This window comes from Phycodurus eques, chromosome 2, assembly GCF_024500275.1.
Source record: "Phycodurus eques isolate BA_2022a chromosome 2, UOR_Pequ_1.1, whole genome shotgun sequence".
In the NCBI taxonomy this organism is placed as follows: Eukaryota; Metazoa; Chordata; class Actinopteri; order Syngnathiformes; family Syngnathidae; genus Phycodurus; species Phycodurus eques.
The window spans coordinates 14535678-14555053 of NC_084526.1; the positions used below are offsets into that span (position 1 = coordinate 14535678).

General features: G+C 43.7%; 1 protein-coding gene across 2 annotated transcripts in view; it reads right to left on the reverse strand.

Annotated features, from left to right (window-relative positions):
- Positions 1-1355: 1355 nt before the first annotated feature.
- The window catches only part of atosa (atos homolog A), a 53027-nt gene continuing 35006 nt past the window's right edge, over positions 1356-19376 (reverse strand). The window contains exons 2-12 of one of the 2 annotated variants that reach the window (XM_061668420.1): positions 14747-14931; positions 14296-14492; positions 12329-12454; positions 10458-12207; positions 9259-9384; positions 8745-8833; positions 7909-8005; positions 6552-6710; positions 6304-6372; positions 5474-5673; positions 1356-2727 (exon numbers count right to left, since the gene is read on the reverse strand). In XM_061668420.1, the coding sequence (XP_061524404.1) occupies positions 2574-2727; positions 5474-5673; positions 6304-6372; positions 6552-6710; positions 7909-8005; positions 8745-8833; positions 9259-9384; positions 10458-12207; positions 12329-12454; positions 14296-14492; positions 14747-14931 (3152 nt within the window). In that variant the 3' untranslated portion in view covers positions 1356-2573. The remainder of the gene's footprint in view (positions 2728-5473; positions 5674-6303; positions 6373-6551; positions 6711-7908; positions 8006-8744; positions 8834-9258; positions 9385-10457; positions 12208-12328; positions 12455-14295; positions 14493-14746; positions 14932-19376) is intronic. The other variant, XM_061668430.1, reaches the window with a different exon arrangement.

Consider the following 19376-nt stretch of genomic DNA (forward strand, 5'->3'; position numbering starts at 1 on the left):
TTCTAGAGGGGCGTAAGAAAAGACGACAACAAAAGACAAAGCACTAGCTGTAAACAAGATGAGGAAAGTAAATCCTTATATCCGTAGAACACTAGGCACATTAGATATGAGTGTTGTATAGGGCAGTAGTGCTACACCCTGTGAGGGAAGGACAGGACAAAGATAGGAGAGGAAGCATGCAGGACAAGGGTTGTGAAACGGGCTGTACAACTGAAGTGTGGTGGGAGTGGCTAGGTAAATTATAAACCTCTATAAGACCAGAGTGTGAGTGAGTTGATACCCAACCCAGCAATTCACACAGTCATAAGGTAGTTGTCGCAATGAGTGACTGGCCCCACACACAGCGAATAAGTCCCAGGGGTGTCTGCCTGTGGACATATGCAAGTAAATTGACAGTTTCGCATGCACAATGATCGTCAGAAGTATCCTGTAATTGCTGTGCCTGCACCACGGGGGCTTAGGACCCCACCCACTCAATCGATACACGGGGTCGGGCCCAGGACTCCACCTCAGAGCAGCCCGGTGGACAGGACATATCCCACACCGAGGGACACAGGGCGGTCCACTGGCCCCACAAAGACGCCCAAAAACCGGCCACCTGGAGGCCGCACGGACCCAATGCCACCCCACCCCCCAATTAATCACTTCAGTAATAATGTGATTTAATAGAACATATGTCTGGTCCATTATCTTTTTAATAACATATTTTGCCTAAATTTGTAACAGGTGATTTTCTCCTTTTGAAAGTGAGCTTGTGGGTGGATGATTTAAGTACAGTATTTAACTGATTCATTAAAGTGGAATTAACAGTTCAATAAAAAATGTTGCTGGCATGGTGGACGACTGGTTAGCACATCTGCCTCACAGTTCTGGGGACGGGGTTTGAAATCCCGGCCCCGCCTGTGTGGAGTGTGCATGTTCTCCCCGTGCCTGCGTGGGTTTTCTCCGGGCACTCCGGTTTCCTCCCACATTCCAAAAACATGAGTGGTAGGTTGGAGATTCTAAATTGCCCGAGGGTGTGAATGTTTGTTTGTTTCTATGTGCCCTGCGATTGGCTGGCGACCGGTTCAGGATGTACCCCGCCTCCCGCCCGAAGATAGCTGGGATAGGCTCCAGCAGCCCGCGACCGTAGCGAGGATAAGCGGTAAAGAAAATGGATGGGTTACATTTTTATCACAGAGTTGAGATTTAGTGTTGTAGAAAGATCATGAGTCTATCACAGCTCAAGTATGTGTGCACATATTTGGTGTACCAGTTTAAAAGTTGAAAAAGCACCGTTTTAACTACGTCTTTCAGATTTATGAATGCTATTGAAAAGAATAAGAGACAAGAGAGCAGATTTAACGATTGCTTGAGAAGATAGATATATTTTTTTCAGATTTGAATATTAATGTCAAAAATACTATGATATACAGTTTACACTAAACCATCTTGGCATGACAGACATCACAAATAACAACTGAAATATTAATTTAAATATTAAATAAACAGGATGGTTAGGTAAACTGAAAGTAAACACTTAAAACTAAGGTTACTCTTATTCTATTGCAACACTTCCAATAAATTGGTTTTTGTAACAGTACAAAAAGAAGTATGACAATTATTTTTCGCTTTCTTTTTTCAGTTTGGACAAGGGAAAAAAATAAATAAATCCACAGTGCATTTCTGAAGATTTCTGCCATGATGAGTTCACTTGAATTCATTGTGATTGCATGGTGGACTTCTTCGGTGGTCCTTTTTTGAGGTGGGGTGGGGTATAGGAAGTGACGATGGGTGTGTGTGTGGGTGGGGGGGGGGGGGGCTCCACTCCAACCCACTTCCTCTAATACGCGACGCAGCCGCTGCCGTTCCAAGTTTGGCAAGCATTAGCCTCTTTTACAGAGATTCTAAAAAAATGTTGCATCAGAATCATAACAGAAGGCATCTAACCACCTTTTACACAAACCCCAGTGAAGTGGGACATTAAATAAAAGGCAGAAAAATGCCGGCTTATACAGGCAAGGCAAAAGGGGCTATTGAATCAAAATTAGGCTTAATTTACTGTCAAACAAGCTTCAAGCCAAAAAGCCTAGATTTTTTTCCCTCATTCAAAAGGCCAAGTATTGCATTTGTCAAGTAACTGAGATTCAACATGTATTCATTAAGTCACAATGAGGTCCAAATCAACATTCTAGTTTGGGGACTGGAGCACAAACTGCGTAGAGTTGAGAGTCCAACTGGTCCTGTGGACAATCATTGGTTTCAACTCTCCTGCCTGATGCAGGAGCAGGTGGGGAGGAATACACAAAACTCAATAATTACCTTTTAAATCTTGTAAGGCATTTTATAGCATGACCTCAAAACCCTGCACACTCCAGCTGTGAGTCAGAACAAAGTTCATGCACGTCAACAGAGAATTCCATTCTAACAAGCGTCCCACACAGGGGTGCACTCCATCATCTGCTGTCCATCTATTTCTTTCCAATACAAGTCACAGGCTGACACAAAGACTCATGACTGACATGGAGGTGCGGGTATGGCCTGGCAGGCAGAGGAGGGAGGACGGGTGAGGGGTTCAGGGAGTTAGTCGCGAGTCAGCAACGGGGCGAGAATGGCGGGTCGATGGGGGACTCGGTGAATGACTGTAGCTCGTAGGCAGCACCGCTGTCCACCTCCATGGACTTCCTAGAAAACAGAAGACGGATGTCCCTGTGGAGGTAGATCTTCCCAGACTTGGAGCTCTGGAACCTAGTGGGGAAGAAAGCTAAGATTAATTTTTTTGCATTAACTACACACCTATAAATTTTATTTTTTATCTTTTAGTAGGTGTGTATGGGAGTGTGAATGGTTGTTTGTCAATATGTGCCCTGCGATTGGCTGCTATCAGCTGGGATAGCCTCCAGCTCACCCACGGCTTTGGTAAGAATAATGCTGTGTTCACACCGAACGCGAAAGTTCGCTTCGCCTCGCGTCCCTCGCTTGAGTTTGATTGCGGGTGTAAGAAATAATCGTCAAATGCGCATTTGTTATTCCAAATGTCTTTGCAATAACAAACACCATCATGCTTGGGTCCACAATGCCATCCAGAGGTGCACGCAGCTTGGTGAATTTCACCACCTTCTCCAGGAGCTGCTTCTGGATGACTGCAGCTCACTGTGCTACATAAGGTTAACCTGTGCCCAGTTTGATGACATGTTGACTCTACTCGGTCCCTGGATTTCCCTACAAACTAGAGGCGTTTCATATCAGCTGCAGAGCACCTGTCAATTTGTATCCAGTGAGTGGCAGTTTTGTGTCAATATTAATTGGTGTCACAATAAATTAATATTCACTATATCTACTGAGTCAAACACTGCAGGGTTACTACAGTGCTAATAAATGTATTAAAAATGATGTTAAAATAACTACATGCTGCCAAATTGTAAAAAGCAATGGATTGATGAAAGGAATGACACAAATGAGGTCGGATCGATCAGATTATCTGATCAACAGTTGTACACATCTATGAACTGTGTACATAACATTATTTAAGGTTACCCGAATATATTTTTATTTTCTAAAGCACAAATATAAAGCTCTATCAATAAAATACTACAACCACGAGCAAAACGTTTTATGTATTTGATTGGTGTACTGCATTTAATATATTTATGATGTACGGTCATGATGTAGTTATTTCAACATCCTTTGGACTGTAGACTGTACATTTTTCTCCCCCCCCCGAATCCTGACTGACTCCAAGCACCTACCTAATCGGGATCCCTGTTTTACAATTTAAGAGCCAGCCACACATACTTAAAAATTCCTGCAATATTACTTTATCAGCATCAAAACTATTGCACCTCTTTGTATACACATCAACAATTCATTTGCATATCATAATGAACATTGTCTGCTTAGATATTCTATCCATGATGATAAGCAGTAAAGAAAATGGATGCATGGATGGATGGATATATTGTATTTAATTGATTGTATTATATTGTGAGGTAATAAAGCATCACTTTTGAAAAAGCTACACTGTAAAACGTGTGGACTGCATTTAGCAGGTAACCAAACAAAACTAATTTTACACGGTAGTAAAATACTGAAATAAACCTAACAACGACATGACATAAGGTAAGGCCTTAAATAAGGTTGTTTACGTATGCAATCATTATTTTTGTCTGAAAAATGTAAAAGACAAAAATTTGTAACATAAAGTGGATTTATACTGAGAGAAAAAATAAAAAATACCCCAACTAACCATCCATCTTCAAAGAAAAATAAACAAAAAAACAAACAAACAAAAAAAGCATAAAAGCCTGAATCCTTTCTGGAAAAGATTGCCACCCAGACGACATTCATCCAGTTGGTCCAAATTTAGAGTAAATGTGCTCTGTTCCTACATTAATTTATGAATGAGAAATTTTTATATATTCCTTCCACGCGTTTCCATTCCTTCCATGCTTGTCATGAACAGCGTATCTTCGCAGTGAGCTCAAGGTGGAGGAACGTTTGTACGCTCCTTCAGGAGACAGAGAAGATGCAACTCAATCTCCTCCTCTATTCCTACGCACTTTTTACATTTCCCTGTATAGATGGAAATAACATTTTGTGAGTCAGAGCAGTTTGTAAAGGTTCTACTTTTTAATTATATCAAAAATGCATTTTATTTTGGGCGCCTTTCATGTAACTTAATGTCACCTACACTGAGTTAAAACAACAATATAAAATGAATACATTAACAACAAAATACAGCAACATAGTAGACAAGAATCAATAATAGATGGGTAGTTAAATCCAAACCAGTTATAATGAATATGGAGCCCAGACAAAAAAAAATAATCAATAAAATAAAAACAGAATACAGTACTACTCATTGTGAAAAGCATACCATAATTTCTTTTACAAGTAGTACAATTGTACCCTATAAAATAAAATCTAAATGTGGCCAGTGGTTGTGCTAACATTTTGGATACTGCTATTGCTATCTTGGTTCACAGTTCAACAGGTGTAAACAAGTAAATGAATAAATACACTTACCGGGTATGCCAGCTTTCTTCCTTCACAATTTTCCAAGATTGCTCCTTTCTTGCTCGGTCCCGGTACACATAACAAACAGCTCATGGTGCCCACAGACTGCAATAATCAACTCCTCCATTTTCCTCTACTCAACAACTGTACAGGACACTGTGTGTGACGCTAATTGGCTGTCACCACGCGAATGTCTCTTGTAGTTCAACTCTCCCAACTCCGAGTGAACCCACGAAGGAGGCGAATTTTCGCGTGCCCGCACCACTCGTGCCACGTCAACAGCGCCGTCCGGCACGGATTCGCAACTGCATTGACTTACTCTGTAATCACGCTGCGTCAAATGCCCAAAACGCATCCGGTGTGAACGCTGCATAACCAGTATAGAAGATGGATGGATGGAGTTTTGTGTAATGTTTAATAAGTGACAATTAATAAGGCATAAGATTCTATGAGATCTTATTTAGAAAAGGCTCCTCACCTCAGATGAACGAGGTAGCGCAGAGTGCGTGTCTGGCCCAAAGGGAGGGGTTTCCTGTTGATCTGATGGTTCGAGTCTCGCCTGACAGGGACGGAGAATGTCCTCTGGCGTAGGAAGGTCTGGTTTCCAGCTGGCATGGCTTGTAGGTCGTACATCACCACAAACATCTTTACCACCGTCTTGTTCGGGTTGAATAAGGTCTGTATTGAGCAGAGAACGTGTGATTCATAAATCACACAGCATCTGACTGCATGCTGCAATATTATTTCAGGGCAACAAATACACTTAGGGGCTTAGTCATTGCACCTAAAGGAAGTGGAAATGGAAGAAAAATTAAGATGGTTTGCATGCCTTTTGATGTTACAACAGTTCCACTCATCTGGGAAGACTTTCTACAAGATGTTAGAAAGTGTGTCTGAGGGAATGTGTGGACCAGAGAGAGGGCTTGGCTTACAATATTTGTTCTAGTTCATTCCAAAGGTGTTTGACTCACTTGTCCCACACCAAATTCATCCAAGCATGCCTTTTTGGAACTTGTTTTGTGCTCTGGGAGCAGAAAATGTACCTCTACAAAATATTCCCACTATGCTGGGAAAGCATACAATTGTCCAAAAGTCTTATTTAGAACTGGTCTAAATAAGTGTTAAGTGATTAACAGGTTTCTTTAGCTGTACACTACTTCAGTCCAACTAGTGTGTGATCATAACAAAGGCTTTGATGTAACAACTTGGGGTCTCCACCTTACTTGCTAAGGACATTGCTTTGTAGAGATGATACTGATGTTTAACGGAAATCTATTCTTTCAAAAATATTTAAAACTATGCCATTACCACTTGAATGGTTCCTGATGGAGGTACTCGGTAGCCCCTTTTCCCCAGGGACTCCAGGTTGATGACACCCTGTGAACGATCCAGAGCAAGATTCCTTTGCGGTACGGTTGATATTTTATGACTCCAAAAGAAATGCTTTTATTGTCATGATATATATGAGGCAAAAAATCACTACTCTATAATCTTCTAAATATTAAAACAAATTGCAACAGTACTGTACATATACAAATCGACAGTGACATCTTTACCATATAAGGTGAGGGGGCGTTGTCATCTGAGACGCTATAGAATGACACGTCCACGGGTAAGGTCAGGTGACTGGGGCAGAAGGACCCACTGGCGCCAACTTCGGCCGTGAAACCCTCCACCGTCCCTAAAGGCTCCAGACGGTAGTTCAACACACACTCCTGACAAGAGTCCATTTTGAAAACACCGTTAATTGTCATATCAATCACACACACCATTTATCTAGTCCCAAAAAGTACAAAATGGCTGGATTTACACTACAGATTCCATGCCCATATCCTCACCGCATTTCTGCCTCACACAAACCCACTTGTTCGACTCGCAAAGCTGTTGCTGCTTCTGTACTGTATATGATTGGCTGAGTAGAGTCATATGGGAGGCGTTTGAATGCATGCAACCGGTCTGTGTATTTCATGTATGCATACATTATCTACCAGAAGGACCAGAACAGTTTCCAAAAAGCTGCACAGGTTAAGGTAAGACTACCACACAGCCCCTTAAAGTTGTGCAGGTTAAATGTGGGTCCAAATAGAAACGCGTAATTTCTTATTGTTGAGCTGGCAAACCATGGTACTGCAATGCATTTAGAAGTTAAACCACTGTAGCATGTTTGGTGAATGTCTGCGAATCGTACGATATGGACCTGTGACAACTTGAAAAAGCCTAATATTAAGAGGTTAAAAGGGGCACAAGCACCACTATGATGCAGACATACAAGTATTGGAAAGTATTGGAACAGCAAGGTCATTTTTTGTCCTGTTGTATACTGAAGACATTTGGGTCTAAGATTAAAAGATGGCTATGAAACAAAAGTTGAGAATTCCGATTTTCATTTCATGGTATTTACATCGAGATGTGTTAAACAGGACATAGGACAGAGCACCATTTGTTTGAAGCCACTCACTTTTCAAGGGAGCAAAAATATTGGAACAGATGATTAAATTAACTTAAAGTGAATGACATTTAATATTTGGTGGCATAACCCTTACTTGCCATAACTGCATCAAGCCTGGGACCCATTGACTTTACCAGACTCTTGTATTCTTCATTTGAAATGCTTTTCGAGGCCTTTACTGCAGCCTCTTTGTTCTTGTTTGTTTCTGGGGGTTTAAGGTCTGGTGATTGACCTGGCCTGTTTAAAACCTTCCACTTTTTCCTCTGATGTAGTCCTTTGTTGTGTTGGCAGTGTGTTTTGGGTCATTGTCTTGTTGCATGATAAAACTTCTCCCGATTAGTTTGGATACATTTTTCTTTAAATTGACATTGTTTTAAATTGTCAATATTGCAGAATGACTATTGTCAATATTGCAGAATGACTCTTTAATGAATTAATTGTGTTATAGCGGTATAGTGGTCTACCTCAAAGTTTCCAAGTAGACTGAGACTGGCAGGTGGAGCACTTGCACTGAACAGCTGCGGAGAGTCATCTGTGTACTCGTCTCCCTTACGGCACACCCTGAGGGTTTAAAACACACACACACACACACACACACATACACACACACAGACAGACACGCACACACAGACACGCACACACAGACACGCACACACAGACACACACACAACCTTGATTGACCTGTCCACTACGTCAAGGAATTTTAAGGTGATGAGGTGAAACACATGCTGGGCCCAAATTTCTGACATGAAAGAAACTCATTCATTGATTCATAGTAGTTAATTGAAACGCTCTCCAGATGATGGAATATTTACAGCCAAAAGCTACAACCCCAATTCCACGCTCAACTTCATTGGAATTGGGGTTGCATAATACACCTGAACAATCAAATAAAGCCAAGAGAAAGCCGTACAAGTAAATGTGCCTTTATGAAGAGAATAATGCACAATGTTGACTGATTTCAACCTTGAAGAATACACTTTGCAAGTAGCTGCTCCATAAAAAGTGGCACAGAGCACACCACCCACATGCACTGAGTAGGCAGTCGCTGCTGAGCTCGCAAAGTTGTGTTCTGAGGAATTTTGAGAGGAATTTGCCAGATCTCAGATGTTCAGCACGGCTTTAGAACAAGTGAAGGACGAGGACAGACAAAGACCAACACATTTTGGTCCACGGTGACATCCAAGATGCCAATTTGAAGATGTCTTGACACATTGTCTACATGCCTAAATACATTCAGTAGCTACACACAAGAAGAAAATATGCACTCAAGTGTTGAAAGTAAAGATCAGAGGAGTACCTTTTCCCAGAGGCCCAGGGTAAGCCTTTATAGCCAATCAGAGAGGTGTCCAGGTCAAAGTAGCCAGATTGGTTTTTCCTCTGTGGAACCTCCCAGACACACAGGACATTCTACATAAGTATGCTGCCATAAATATGATTTAATACAAATACAGCTGCGTTCCCTGTATGTGTGTGCATTTTAGTGATTAGGTGTAAGTGAGATGGAGGATCGTTGCAATGTGACTCATGGCTACTTCAGTTTGAGAGGTATGGGTGAATCACACCGACTGAGTGTGAGTGTGTGTGTGATCCGCTAGCTACTGAGTAGTCCTGCCAGATACTTCAAAGTCTCCTTCATGATGATTGCATTGTTAGTAACGTCACAGATGGCTACTGAGCGTGGCGTTATGACACGCGCATACGCTGGAACTACTGACGCTACATCACGGCTAAAAAGTCTGTGTGTATGTGTGTTGAGTCATTCGAACATTTGCCAGAAGGGCATTACTGTGTGTATGTGTGTGTTTTCGTACAGGGCTGGAGAGCAGGGGCAGGCCCGTGCAGGGATGGAAGGCCTTGGTTGCCGTGGCGTCTAACGAGTGGCGATTCTGCTTCCTCCAGCCGTTGCAGGGCCCCAAGGGACAGGGTCCATGAGTTCGCTGGAGAATGAGGGAAGGAGAGGTTAAAGCATCTGGCAATAAACCGGCATCGTCTTTGAAAGCATGTTCTCAAGTACCATGCATCATCTTTTATTACCACTTTTGTTCTGCCTGGCAGAGGCACAAATAGTGGTATTTTAAAAACCTACAGTACATTTCTTTGTGTTTCCAATTTTCTTCCACACAAGTCACAGTTTTATGTATGCTGGACCGGATTTGTTTTATGTGGCTTTTTCTACTTAAAAATAGTATTGCTGGAAACCGCGAAACAGTCAGAATTTGACATGGTAACAACAATGGATGAGGAAAAGGCTCTCCTGTAATTACTTCTCAGGAAGGAGACACCTTATCTGAGCGAAGACTGAGGGTAGCAAGAAAACAGGCTGGTGCAGCAAAGTAGAGATTGTGGCACAGAAACATGGTAGGCTACCATGAGCATGTGTGTTTATTTTTTTAAATAATTACTGGCCATGTATAGTGAACAGCAGCATATTCACTGGTGAGCATTTGCAAATTCGCCTATTCATTGATTTTTGAGGAACCAGGTTTCTGTGCTCAGGCCAGAGCTTTGGCACCATAAATTACAAAACCTTCAAGGGGGGTGTCAGTTACTTGTGGATTTTCGCTTGTACCCCAACCCCTTCCCGGCAGGGCTTGGTCCCTCTCCCCTGTTAATAGAGGGGTTCATCGCATCCTCAAATGTTATAATGACAAGGCGATGACGAATATGCTTTACTTCACCCATAAGGTATCAGCACGACACACTTGGAACCAAAATGACCAGGTGACAGAAATAGTATGTGCTTGTGCCCATGGAAAAGCATCAATCCCATTTGGCATGCAGTAGAAGAGGGTGCAAGAGCCCACTAGTATGATGAAAATTTTTTTCTCAAGTCACCATTGTTATTGTACCTCTTTTGAGAATGACTTTCTTAAGGGCTTTGACAGGCTAAAATGGCCTTAACAGTTATGGGTTATAGCACCACCGGTAGTGCAGAAATGGGCTTGACAGTCTGCAAGTGAATTTTCATGAGGACAGAAATGGGCAAAAGCTCATGTCAAGGGTCTCTTACCAGGACAGTAGGAGGGGAAGACAGTTCTGTAGACTGTCTAGGTGTTTGGTTCTCATCCTGGGCTGAAGCATCAGCCCGTGTGGGTGACTGAGGCTTGCTGTGGTTTTGGATTGTGTTGCAGTTGAAGGTGGATCCCTTGCAGGTCTGACTGGAGGGCAGGGCACTTCCAGGCCCGTTCTCCGAGGAGGGAGGGAAAATATGACTGCTGGTTGTGTTGATTGTGAGCTTTTCCTGGGTGGGAGTTCGTAAACGTGGACCAGCATGCAGCTGGCCACTGAGTGAAGGTTCTTCAAGTGTATATTGGGCACCATTTTGGGCCCGAGGAGAATGGCAATTGGTCCCCGGGTCGAGCCGAGATTTGTTTGTGCAAAGAGGCGTGTATGGGGCAGCGGCATGAAGGCCCCTGTTAGGTTCGTGGCTGTGAATGTGGCCATTAGTGTAGCTGTCGTGTGAGGTGTGTGGGACGTGTGTAGGGTGCGAGTATGTGCGTATTGTTTGCGTGACTGTTGTTGTGTGCGTGTGGTGTAGAGGGCTGCCGCACCTGCTGTGGCTGGGCGACAGCGAGGGGACAGACAGTCTTTCCTGGATGAGTCGAGTAATGTCGTGCACTGCCTGAGCAATGAGGGAGCCGTCTCGCTCCTCGCTGCTTTTCTCTCGCTCCCTCTCTATGCTCCCATCTCTCGTCTCGGTCAGGTTCAGCTTCCTGCAGACTGCAGGCTTTGGGGAGGTCTCCCGCTTGTGGAAAGATGTGCCGGTGGTGGGTGTGTGAAAAGGGGTGGGCCAAGCATGTCCCACACACTCATAGGGCGGTACCGCTGGCTCTTTGGTCTTACTGGCGGCTATGTCGTCATGGCTACTGCCCCACGTGGCTTTGGGAGAGTTGTCCGTGGCAAAAAGGGCCGGGGGAAGCGGCGGCGCTGTGGGATCGCAGAAGTTGAGCCTCTGTGCGATGCGGGCTATAACTTCCTGTCTCTCCTGTAACAGTGAGCCGATGAGCGGGTTGGTTTCGTTCGCCGCGGACCGGGGTGTGGGGCAGCGAGCAGGCTCAGCCAATGACAAACTCTTAAAGGCTCGGAGCGGCTCGGGGAGTGGTGCTTTTGGCCTGTCGCCACTGTTGGTGCCGCACCCATAATCTTCCAATGGCTGGGGGTCCGATGAGCCATTGAGGGACGAGTAGAGCCACTTCCCTGGGAGTGGGGAAGGGGAATGGGAGCGTGAGGATGTGGGTGAGCGTGAGGATCGGCGGAACAGTGGGGAGTCCTGACTTTGGGGGATGTTGACCTGCGGGAGCTCTCCGTTCTGATATGTATGTTTTTCACTGGGGTCCTGTTTTTTCTTGCTGAAGGGGGGTGGCGTGGCTGTGTGTGGAAGGCTGTTGATGGGAATGTTGTTGATGGGAAGATTGGGGATGGGCATTCCGTTGATAAGGCGGCCTGACACAGAGCTGGAGCTCTTGCTGTATATGTTGGAGCTGCGGAGGAGGCTGTCTTTGTTGGGCTCCTGAATTTTTAGGAGGGTGGGCTGGCCACCAGGGCTATTGAAGTTTGGGTTGAGGCTGGGGGTCTTGCTGTAGAGCGGGGGCAGGCCAGTGTGGATGCTGCAGGCCAAGGTGGGATAGGTGGGCTGGCGGGGCAGCGACTGGACACGGACTTGCAGCGCAACACTCTGGGACACATTGGGGACGGGGAATATGTGTTCGGATGGTGGCTGTGAGAACTTCCACACCAAGTCCTCATCGGCAGCACTTATTCTGTTTGAAAGAGAATAAACACCACTGTTAGGTGATCATCTTAAATTAAAAAATACACTCATGTCAACTCATGTTTCATGCTCGCCAGGGTCAACATCTTGAGGGAAGTGTGAAGTCCAACCTGTACAGGATGTTTCTGGGGACGATGCCATGGGAGGCACTGAGCCAGGCGCTGAGCTGTGAGAAGAAAACGTACGAGCGCACGGCCAACAGCAACGTCTTCTCCTCAATGAAACGGTCACCGCTTCTAAATAAAAATAAATAAAACAAATTTAAATGGTGGAAATATGTCATTGTGTCAGGTTAATGAAAAACCGTTCAGGGATGTGTGTTCACAATTTATTTCAACAAATGCGAGCTGAAAAGTGGGCCAATCTTCCAGGCTAATTAACCCGGTGGGTGCCAAGCCATTTATCTCAGACTGATTGTGTTTTTTAAGTCATTTAAATTCATGACATCATCTTTAATAATTTGTAAATTAGTCTGGACTTTGTGTGGTTTCATTTAGGCATTTCTTAGCGCATTTCCACCACAGGAACTTTACCCCAGCGCAAGAAACATTTGGCGGCTCAATGTGCGTTAGGCTCGTGGGAACTTTTGTCTAGATTTACTTCAAGGGTAATTTACAAGAGCCAAAATAAGGACAGGCTAGGTGGGTAGTACATTATCTGACTGAAACCTTTGAGTTCCTAGAATTACATGTATCACAAACTGCCAGTTCCTGGAACCTTTGGTTCAGTGTGGTATAATTTCCATTCTACAGGTTCCCAAAATATCTAACCTGAACTGACCTACTGTTTAGTACCCCTTTATTTGGGTGCTGGTTGTAGTGGTACAGGCTTAATAAACAACTATTAGTCAACAAACAACTGTCTGTCCTCTCTCACTCAAAAGCAATGTAAGATTTTGATTGGTTAATTTTCATAAATCTTTCATGTATTATTACTTTTGTCAGATTCAATTTATTTCTGTGACCACCGTGTTTTTTTTTCATTAACAGGGGGGAATTAACAATTTTGTATGTGTGTAAACGGGAAGCAAAATAAACAGCATCGATAGAAACACGGTAGATTGTGACTAATTGAAAGCAGTGTTTCTTGTTTTTCAGTACCGTCAGCATGCTCCTTGTAATTAGCCAGCAAGTTGCATGCGGCCTTTTCGGTATGGCATGATGTCACACCATTTATGTAGCTGACGCAGCTATCGAAAATCTGGGGTGGAAATGCCTGCTTGATCAGTTTGATCCAAACTTGGTAGAACTGAACTGTGCAGTTTGGTGGAAATGTGACTATATACATACCCACATTGGGATTATTTACTCATATATTGGCCCCTACTCTAATAGACTAATTGTGTCTAACTATGTGAGCCATCTACTTAAGACACTTAGCCTCCCTCAAAGAGTTGCCTCCATTTTTTCTCTTTCGAAAAAAAGTCACTGTATTTATCTCGGGTAACTGATGTGCTCATTCACATACCAACATTGCATAGTTACTGCTTGAGCCCATCTCAAGTCCATTGCTAACCAAAAAAGCACCACCTGCATGTAAAAGTAAACAGTCTCTCGCACTTGCAAAAGAGTTGTTTGCGCAGTATTACAAATGATCTCGTGTTATATGGAGATGTTGTCCTTCCAGAAGATGACAGGTGGCTGCGCCACAATGTTGTGTGCTTCCATGTTGTATGCAACTTATTAGTTCTTATTATTATCAATTCTTGAAGTTTTTACACAAGAGAGAATGATCTACGTTTATCACTAAGCTATGGTAACAATGCAGGAAAGTCGAAATTGCAGTAAATATTTGTATGAAAAACACTTTTTGGTCATAAATGCAAAGCAATCCAATTAAAAACAGTACGGTGGTAACTGATGGTGCCTTCTTGTGTCACGTGATGACATTCTTATCCAGCTATGCAAAATAGTTCATTATAAGGAGTTTATAACCTCAGAACCTCACATGTGGAGATGAAACTAAGGACCTCCTGAAATTACTGTATATTATTTTAACCAAACAAAATTGCATAAATGCACCTGGCCACCATATGACTAAATACGGTATAGAAGTATGCTCCGGTGTTTGCTCTTACTGCCTTGGAACCGGCTGCAAGGTCCATCTCTCCAGCAGCAGTGCATCTTGTTTGATGACTGGGTCACTGATGGGGTCACTCGGTGGGCACTCGTCACCATAGCAACAGTCGGGCAGGAGCATGACCTCGATCATGATGGGGATGCTGTTCCTCCAGAGCAGGATCACCTCTGAACGGGTCCGACGCGCCTGACGACACTTTTTACACGGACTAAAGGCAGAGTGTTTGTAATCATTATTTAGTGTCAACATGAGATCATATGAAAGAGGGCATGTGGGGGGAAGGTAGGGGTGCAAAAAACAGATGGGGCCCAAGAGACTCTGACAAGTGGCTTGTTTAGGGTTTTTTAATTAATTGTGGTAGTTCTCAAAAATCAATAAAAAGCAGCAAGGGACATTTATGAGGTTTCAAATAAAAGACACAATTCATGGCAGGACTGCAGCTATTATACCTGTGGCAGTTTATCGCTGCATTCATGCTTGTGAAGAGGGGGCATAGCTGACTGGGCAGGTGGACAGTGCAGCCCCTCGGTCCTGCCCTTCACCGAATATTCCGGTGTCCGTCCCTCAGTGATGAGCAGGGTCAGGAACACCAGGAACTCCTCTGTGTCGTACTCGAAAAACTCCTCTGTTGCATCTAGATGAAGCAGAGGAAGAGTCAGGGTTATCACATTTTGGATAGACTGTGAGAAAACAGCTGGAGGACGAGTGATACATTGGACCAGATGGATGTATGAAGAATTCCTCTGCTTAAGTTACTTAAGCCAATGAGGATCTGTTCATATTGATACTTGTGCACAGTTGCTTTGATTAAGGAAAATAGATTTCTTTATCATTGGATAGTATTCTTCCTGCAGCAAGTTTGGATTTTGCCTTGGTACTCTCACTTCCTCCCACATGAACCCTGAGTCCTGAACAGTTGAGAAATAAGTATGTGTGTAGAGTACCTTAGTTGGACAATGACTATTATTAAACCATAACTACCACATTCTGATTTAATTGACAGCAAAGATAATTTAGGAGAACTTGTTCGCATGTCAACCAGTCAAACCAAGATGAATCAGATGTATTTTTAGAAGAAGGTTGAGGAGCTCGGGAGGAAGCTCATTAGTCCCGCAGGAAGTCGGCTGACAAGCAGCTGCTCGAAAGAATGGCAGCTTCCTCTCGTTGCAAAAGCCTCCTTCACGTGGAGATAGTCTCTATAAAATTGAGTCGGCTATCTACACGAGGTCCGCCTCAAAGGTTTATAAAGCAATCTGGCGTCCGGCGATGGAGGTGTGTCAGAAGCATCTGCATTTTGAATGAACTGCTCAGTTGTTCCAGCTGTCCCCTTTACACGGCAGTCAATGCACCACTGTTAACGTCTTCCTAACTGCTTATCAATGTAATATTAACGGCTATGTAAAAAGGAGCTAACAACCGACTTCCAGAACCTGTCATTACGTGATGAAAATATGTCCCCAGACATACTTAAAAATCTGGCTGGACTGTAGCCTCAATTTAAACAAGAGCACTAAGGTTCTACATTTGTCACCTGTCAAACAATGCTGGCACCTGATTTCGTTTTTTACATTTTGCTCCCTTACAACATGATGTGATGAAATTCAGCGATATAAAATATATATACACATACATACATAAACACACATACACACATTAAAAAGATATACCGTGGGCACGGGAAGTATTCAGACCCCCTTAAACATTTCACTCTGTTATATTGCAGTGATTTGCTAAAATCATTTAACTTCACACAGCAACCCATATTGACAGAAAAAAAAAAAAAAAAAAAAAAAAGAATTGTTGAAATTTTTTCAGATTTATTAAAAAATAAAACTGAAATATCACACAGCAATAAGTATTCAGACCCTTTGCTCTGTATTTGGTAGAAGCACCCTTTTGAGCTAATACAGCCATGAGTGTTTTCGAGAATCATGGAACAAGTTTTTCACACCTGGATTTGGGGATCCTCTCCAGTTCTGTCAGGTTGGATGGTGAACGTTGGTGGATGCTCAATTGGGTTTAAGTCAGGTTTCTGGCCGGGCCATTCAAGAACAGTCAAACAGTTGTTCTGAAGCCACTCCTTTGGTATTATAGCTGTGTGCTTAGGGTCATTGTCTTGTTGGAAGGTGAACCTTAGGCCCAGTCTGAGGTCTGGAGCACTCTGGAGAAGGTTTTTGTCCAGGATATCCCTGTACCTGGTCGAATTCATCTTTCCTTCGATTGCAACCAGTCATCCTGTTCCTGCAGCTGAAAAACACCCCCACAGCATGATGCTGCCACCACCATGCTTCACTGTTGGGACTGCATTGGACAGGTGATGAGCAGTGCCTGGTTTTCTCCACACATACCACTTAGAATTATGGCCAAAAAGTTCTATCTTCATTCTGCCATAAAGCCCTGACTGGTGGATGGCTGCAGTGATGGTTGACTTTCTAGTATTTTCTCCCATCTCCCGACTGCATCTCTGGAGCTCAGCCACAGTGAGCCTTGGGGTCTTCTTTACTTCTCTCACCAAGGCTCTTCTCCCCTGATTGCTCAGTTTGCCCGGACGGCCAGCTTTCGGTAGGGTTCTGGTCTTCCCAAACGTCTTCCATTTAAGGATTATGGAGGCCACTGTGCTCTTAGGAACCTTAAATGCAGCAGAATTATTTTTGTAATCTTGGCCAGATCTGTGCCTAGCCACAATTCTGTCTCTGAGCTCTTCAGGCAGTTCCTTTGACCTCATGATTCTCATTTGCTCTGACATGCACTGTGAGCTGTAAGGTCTTGTATAGACAGGTGTCTGGCTTTCCTAATCAAATCCAATCAGTATAATCAAACATAGCTGGACTCCAATGAAGGTGTGCAACCATCTCAAGGATGATCAGAAGAAATGGACAGTACGCAAGTTAAATATACGAGTGTCACAGCAAAGGGTCTGAATACTTATGGCTGTGAAATGTCCGTTTTTCTTTTTTAATAAATCTGCAAAAATTTCAACAATCCGTTTTTTTCTGTCAATATGGGGTGCTGTGTGTGAGTAAAAAAAATAACAAATGATTTTAGCAAATGGCTGCAATATAACAAAGAGTGAAAAATTTAAGGGGGTCTGAATATATATATGTATGTATGTATATGTATGTATATGTATGTATGTATATGTATACATATATATATATATATATATATATATATATATATATATATATATATATATATATATATTATATACATATATATATATATGTATATATGTATATATGGCCTTAACGATGACTTCGGCTGGAAACTTTTCTTTCGGCAGCGTCTTCCTCTTAAAAATCACCATAGGTGGCAGTTTCTGTCAATTACCACAAACAAGCACAACAGTAAAACCAGACTTCTCGTGCCCCATTGTCTGTATCGCTATCGTGCTGGTCCCCTTCTTCTAGACAGTGTGGTTCACTGAGATGTCCAAAGTGAGCGGCACCTTGTCCATGTTGGTGATGTGGTTGTGCTGGATGTGTTTGTCAGCAATCTTTTTACTGCAGTAGGAGCGGAAGATGGCCAGCTTTTCCTTGTAATCCGCCGGAAATTGCTGCGCCACTGTAGTCCTTGTCCGGATAGATAAATGGCTCCGTTTCATAAAACGAAAGCACCAAGACGGACATCCTTGAAAATGTTCGATTTTCATTTATTCTGCAAGCGTTATTGCCCTCAGTCGAATGGTGACTGTAGAGACGCTTCTCCCGGCTGTTGTTTGATCATTAATCCATTGCTCGAGTTGGTCTTCCAACTCGGGCCACCTCACCTTGTTTCCGCGGAAACTCAGCTTCGTCTTCTTGACTTGGCGAAGTCCTGCTTCCTCCTGCTTCCTCCACTTGCGAACCATGGATTCGTTTATCTTGAATTCTCTCGCGGCTGCTTGATTCCCATGTTCCTCGGCGTAACTGACAGCTTGCAGCTTAAACTATGCTTCATAAGTGTGTTTCTTTGTAGGTGCCATTTTCGGTCTTTAGCCAAACCGATTTTTTGCACAATGCACATACCCGCACTATATACCTACTGGGGGCATGGCTTTAGCCTCCTCCTTCACGCACACTTACCCTGTCCTCATCCACGTCCGCTTTTTCTCTGTGCGCCTTATGGTCGTGAAAATACGGTAATTAACTGTTGTGCCCTGCAGCACAGTAGCCAAGTGGTTAGAACATCTGCCTAACAGTCAAGAGGTTCTGTGTTTAAATCTCAGCTCTAGCTTTCATGTGTAGAACGTCCGTACACCATTTTTCGTTGATATAGAAGCATATCCCACCCCCTTTTGTTTTCCCCGATAACTCCGTGATACGATCTGCTCGGTGAAGATGAAAACCCGGAAGCATGACGGCGCCGTCGGGTACAGCCTCACAAAGCCAAGTCTCCGTAAAGCACATGGCGGCGGAACGTCCGAAGTCTTTACTGGTCCTTTAACAGAAGATGAAGCTCGTCCATTTTGTTGGGTAGCGAGTGTACATTCGCGAGGTGGATCGACGGGAACGGCAATCTGTATCCTCTCTTCCGGAGTTTCACCTGGATGCCGGCTCGCTTCCCTCTGTGGCGTCGCCTCCGCCTCCATGCGCTGAAAACCGCGGACGCCGGTCCGATAAGTAACTCGGGGAAAAAACTGAGCGGATTTGCGAAAGTTGGTGAAAGAAAGTCCGGAGTAGCCTCCTTGATGGTTAGCAAGTCTCCCCTTGTATAAGTGAGTCGTGTAATCTCTCCAAAGATGAACGAAAAACACAAAAACAATACTCGAGAGCGCGTAACCGAGGCGACCACACAGGTTGGCGCCATCTTGGTAAGAAACACCAGTGAGAGGAAACTGGTAACTGAATAATAAAGAACAGTTAAGTGCATATTTTTATCGAGTATGGAATTAAATTATTAACACACACATATACACCAACAAGATCAGGGTTGCCAGCTGAGACCCTCACAATGTGCTGAGCTTGTGTGTGTGAGATGCAGTCCGCCAGCCAGTCACACACATTCCTGCGGGGGGAGGGACTCCTCCTCCACGCTTCTGTGCGGCTCCTGCTGCACGTGGAGTGAGGAGCAGTCCAACACAAAACATAAGGAGGGGGT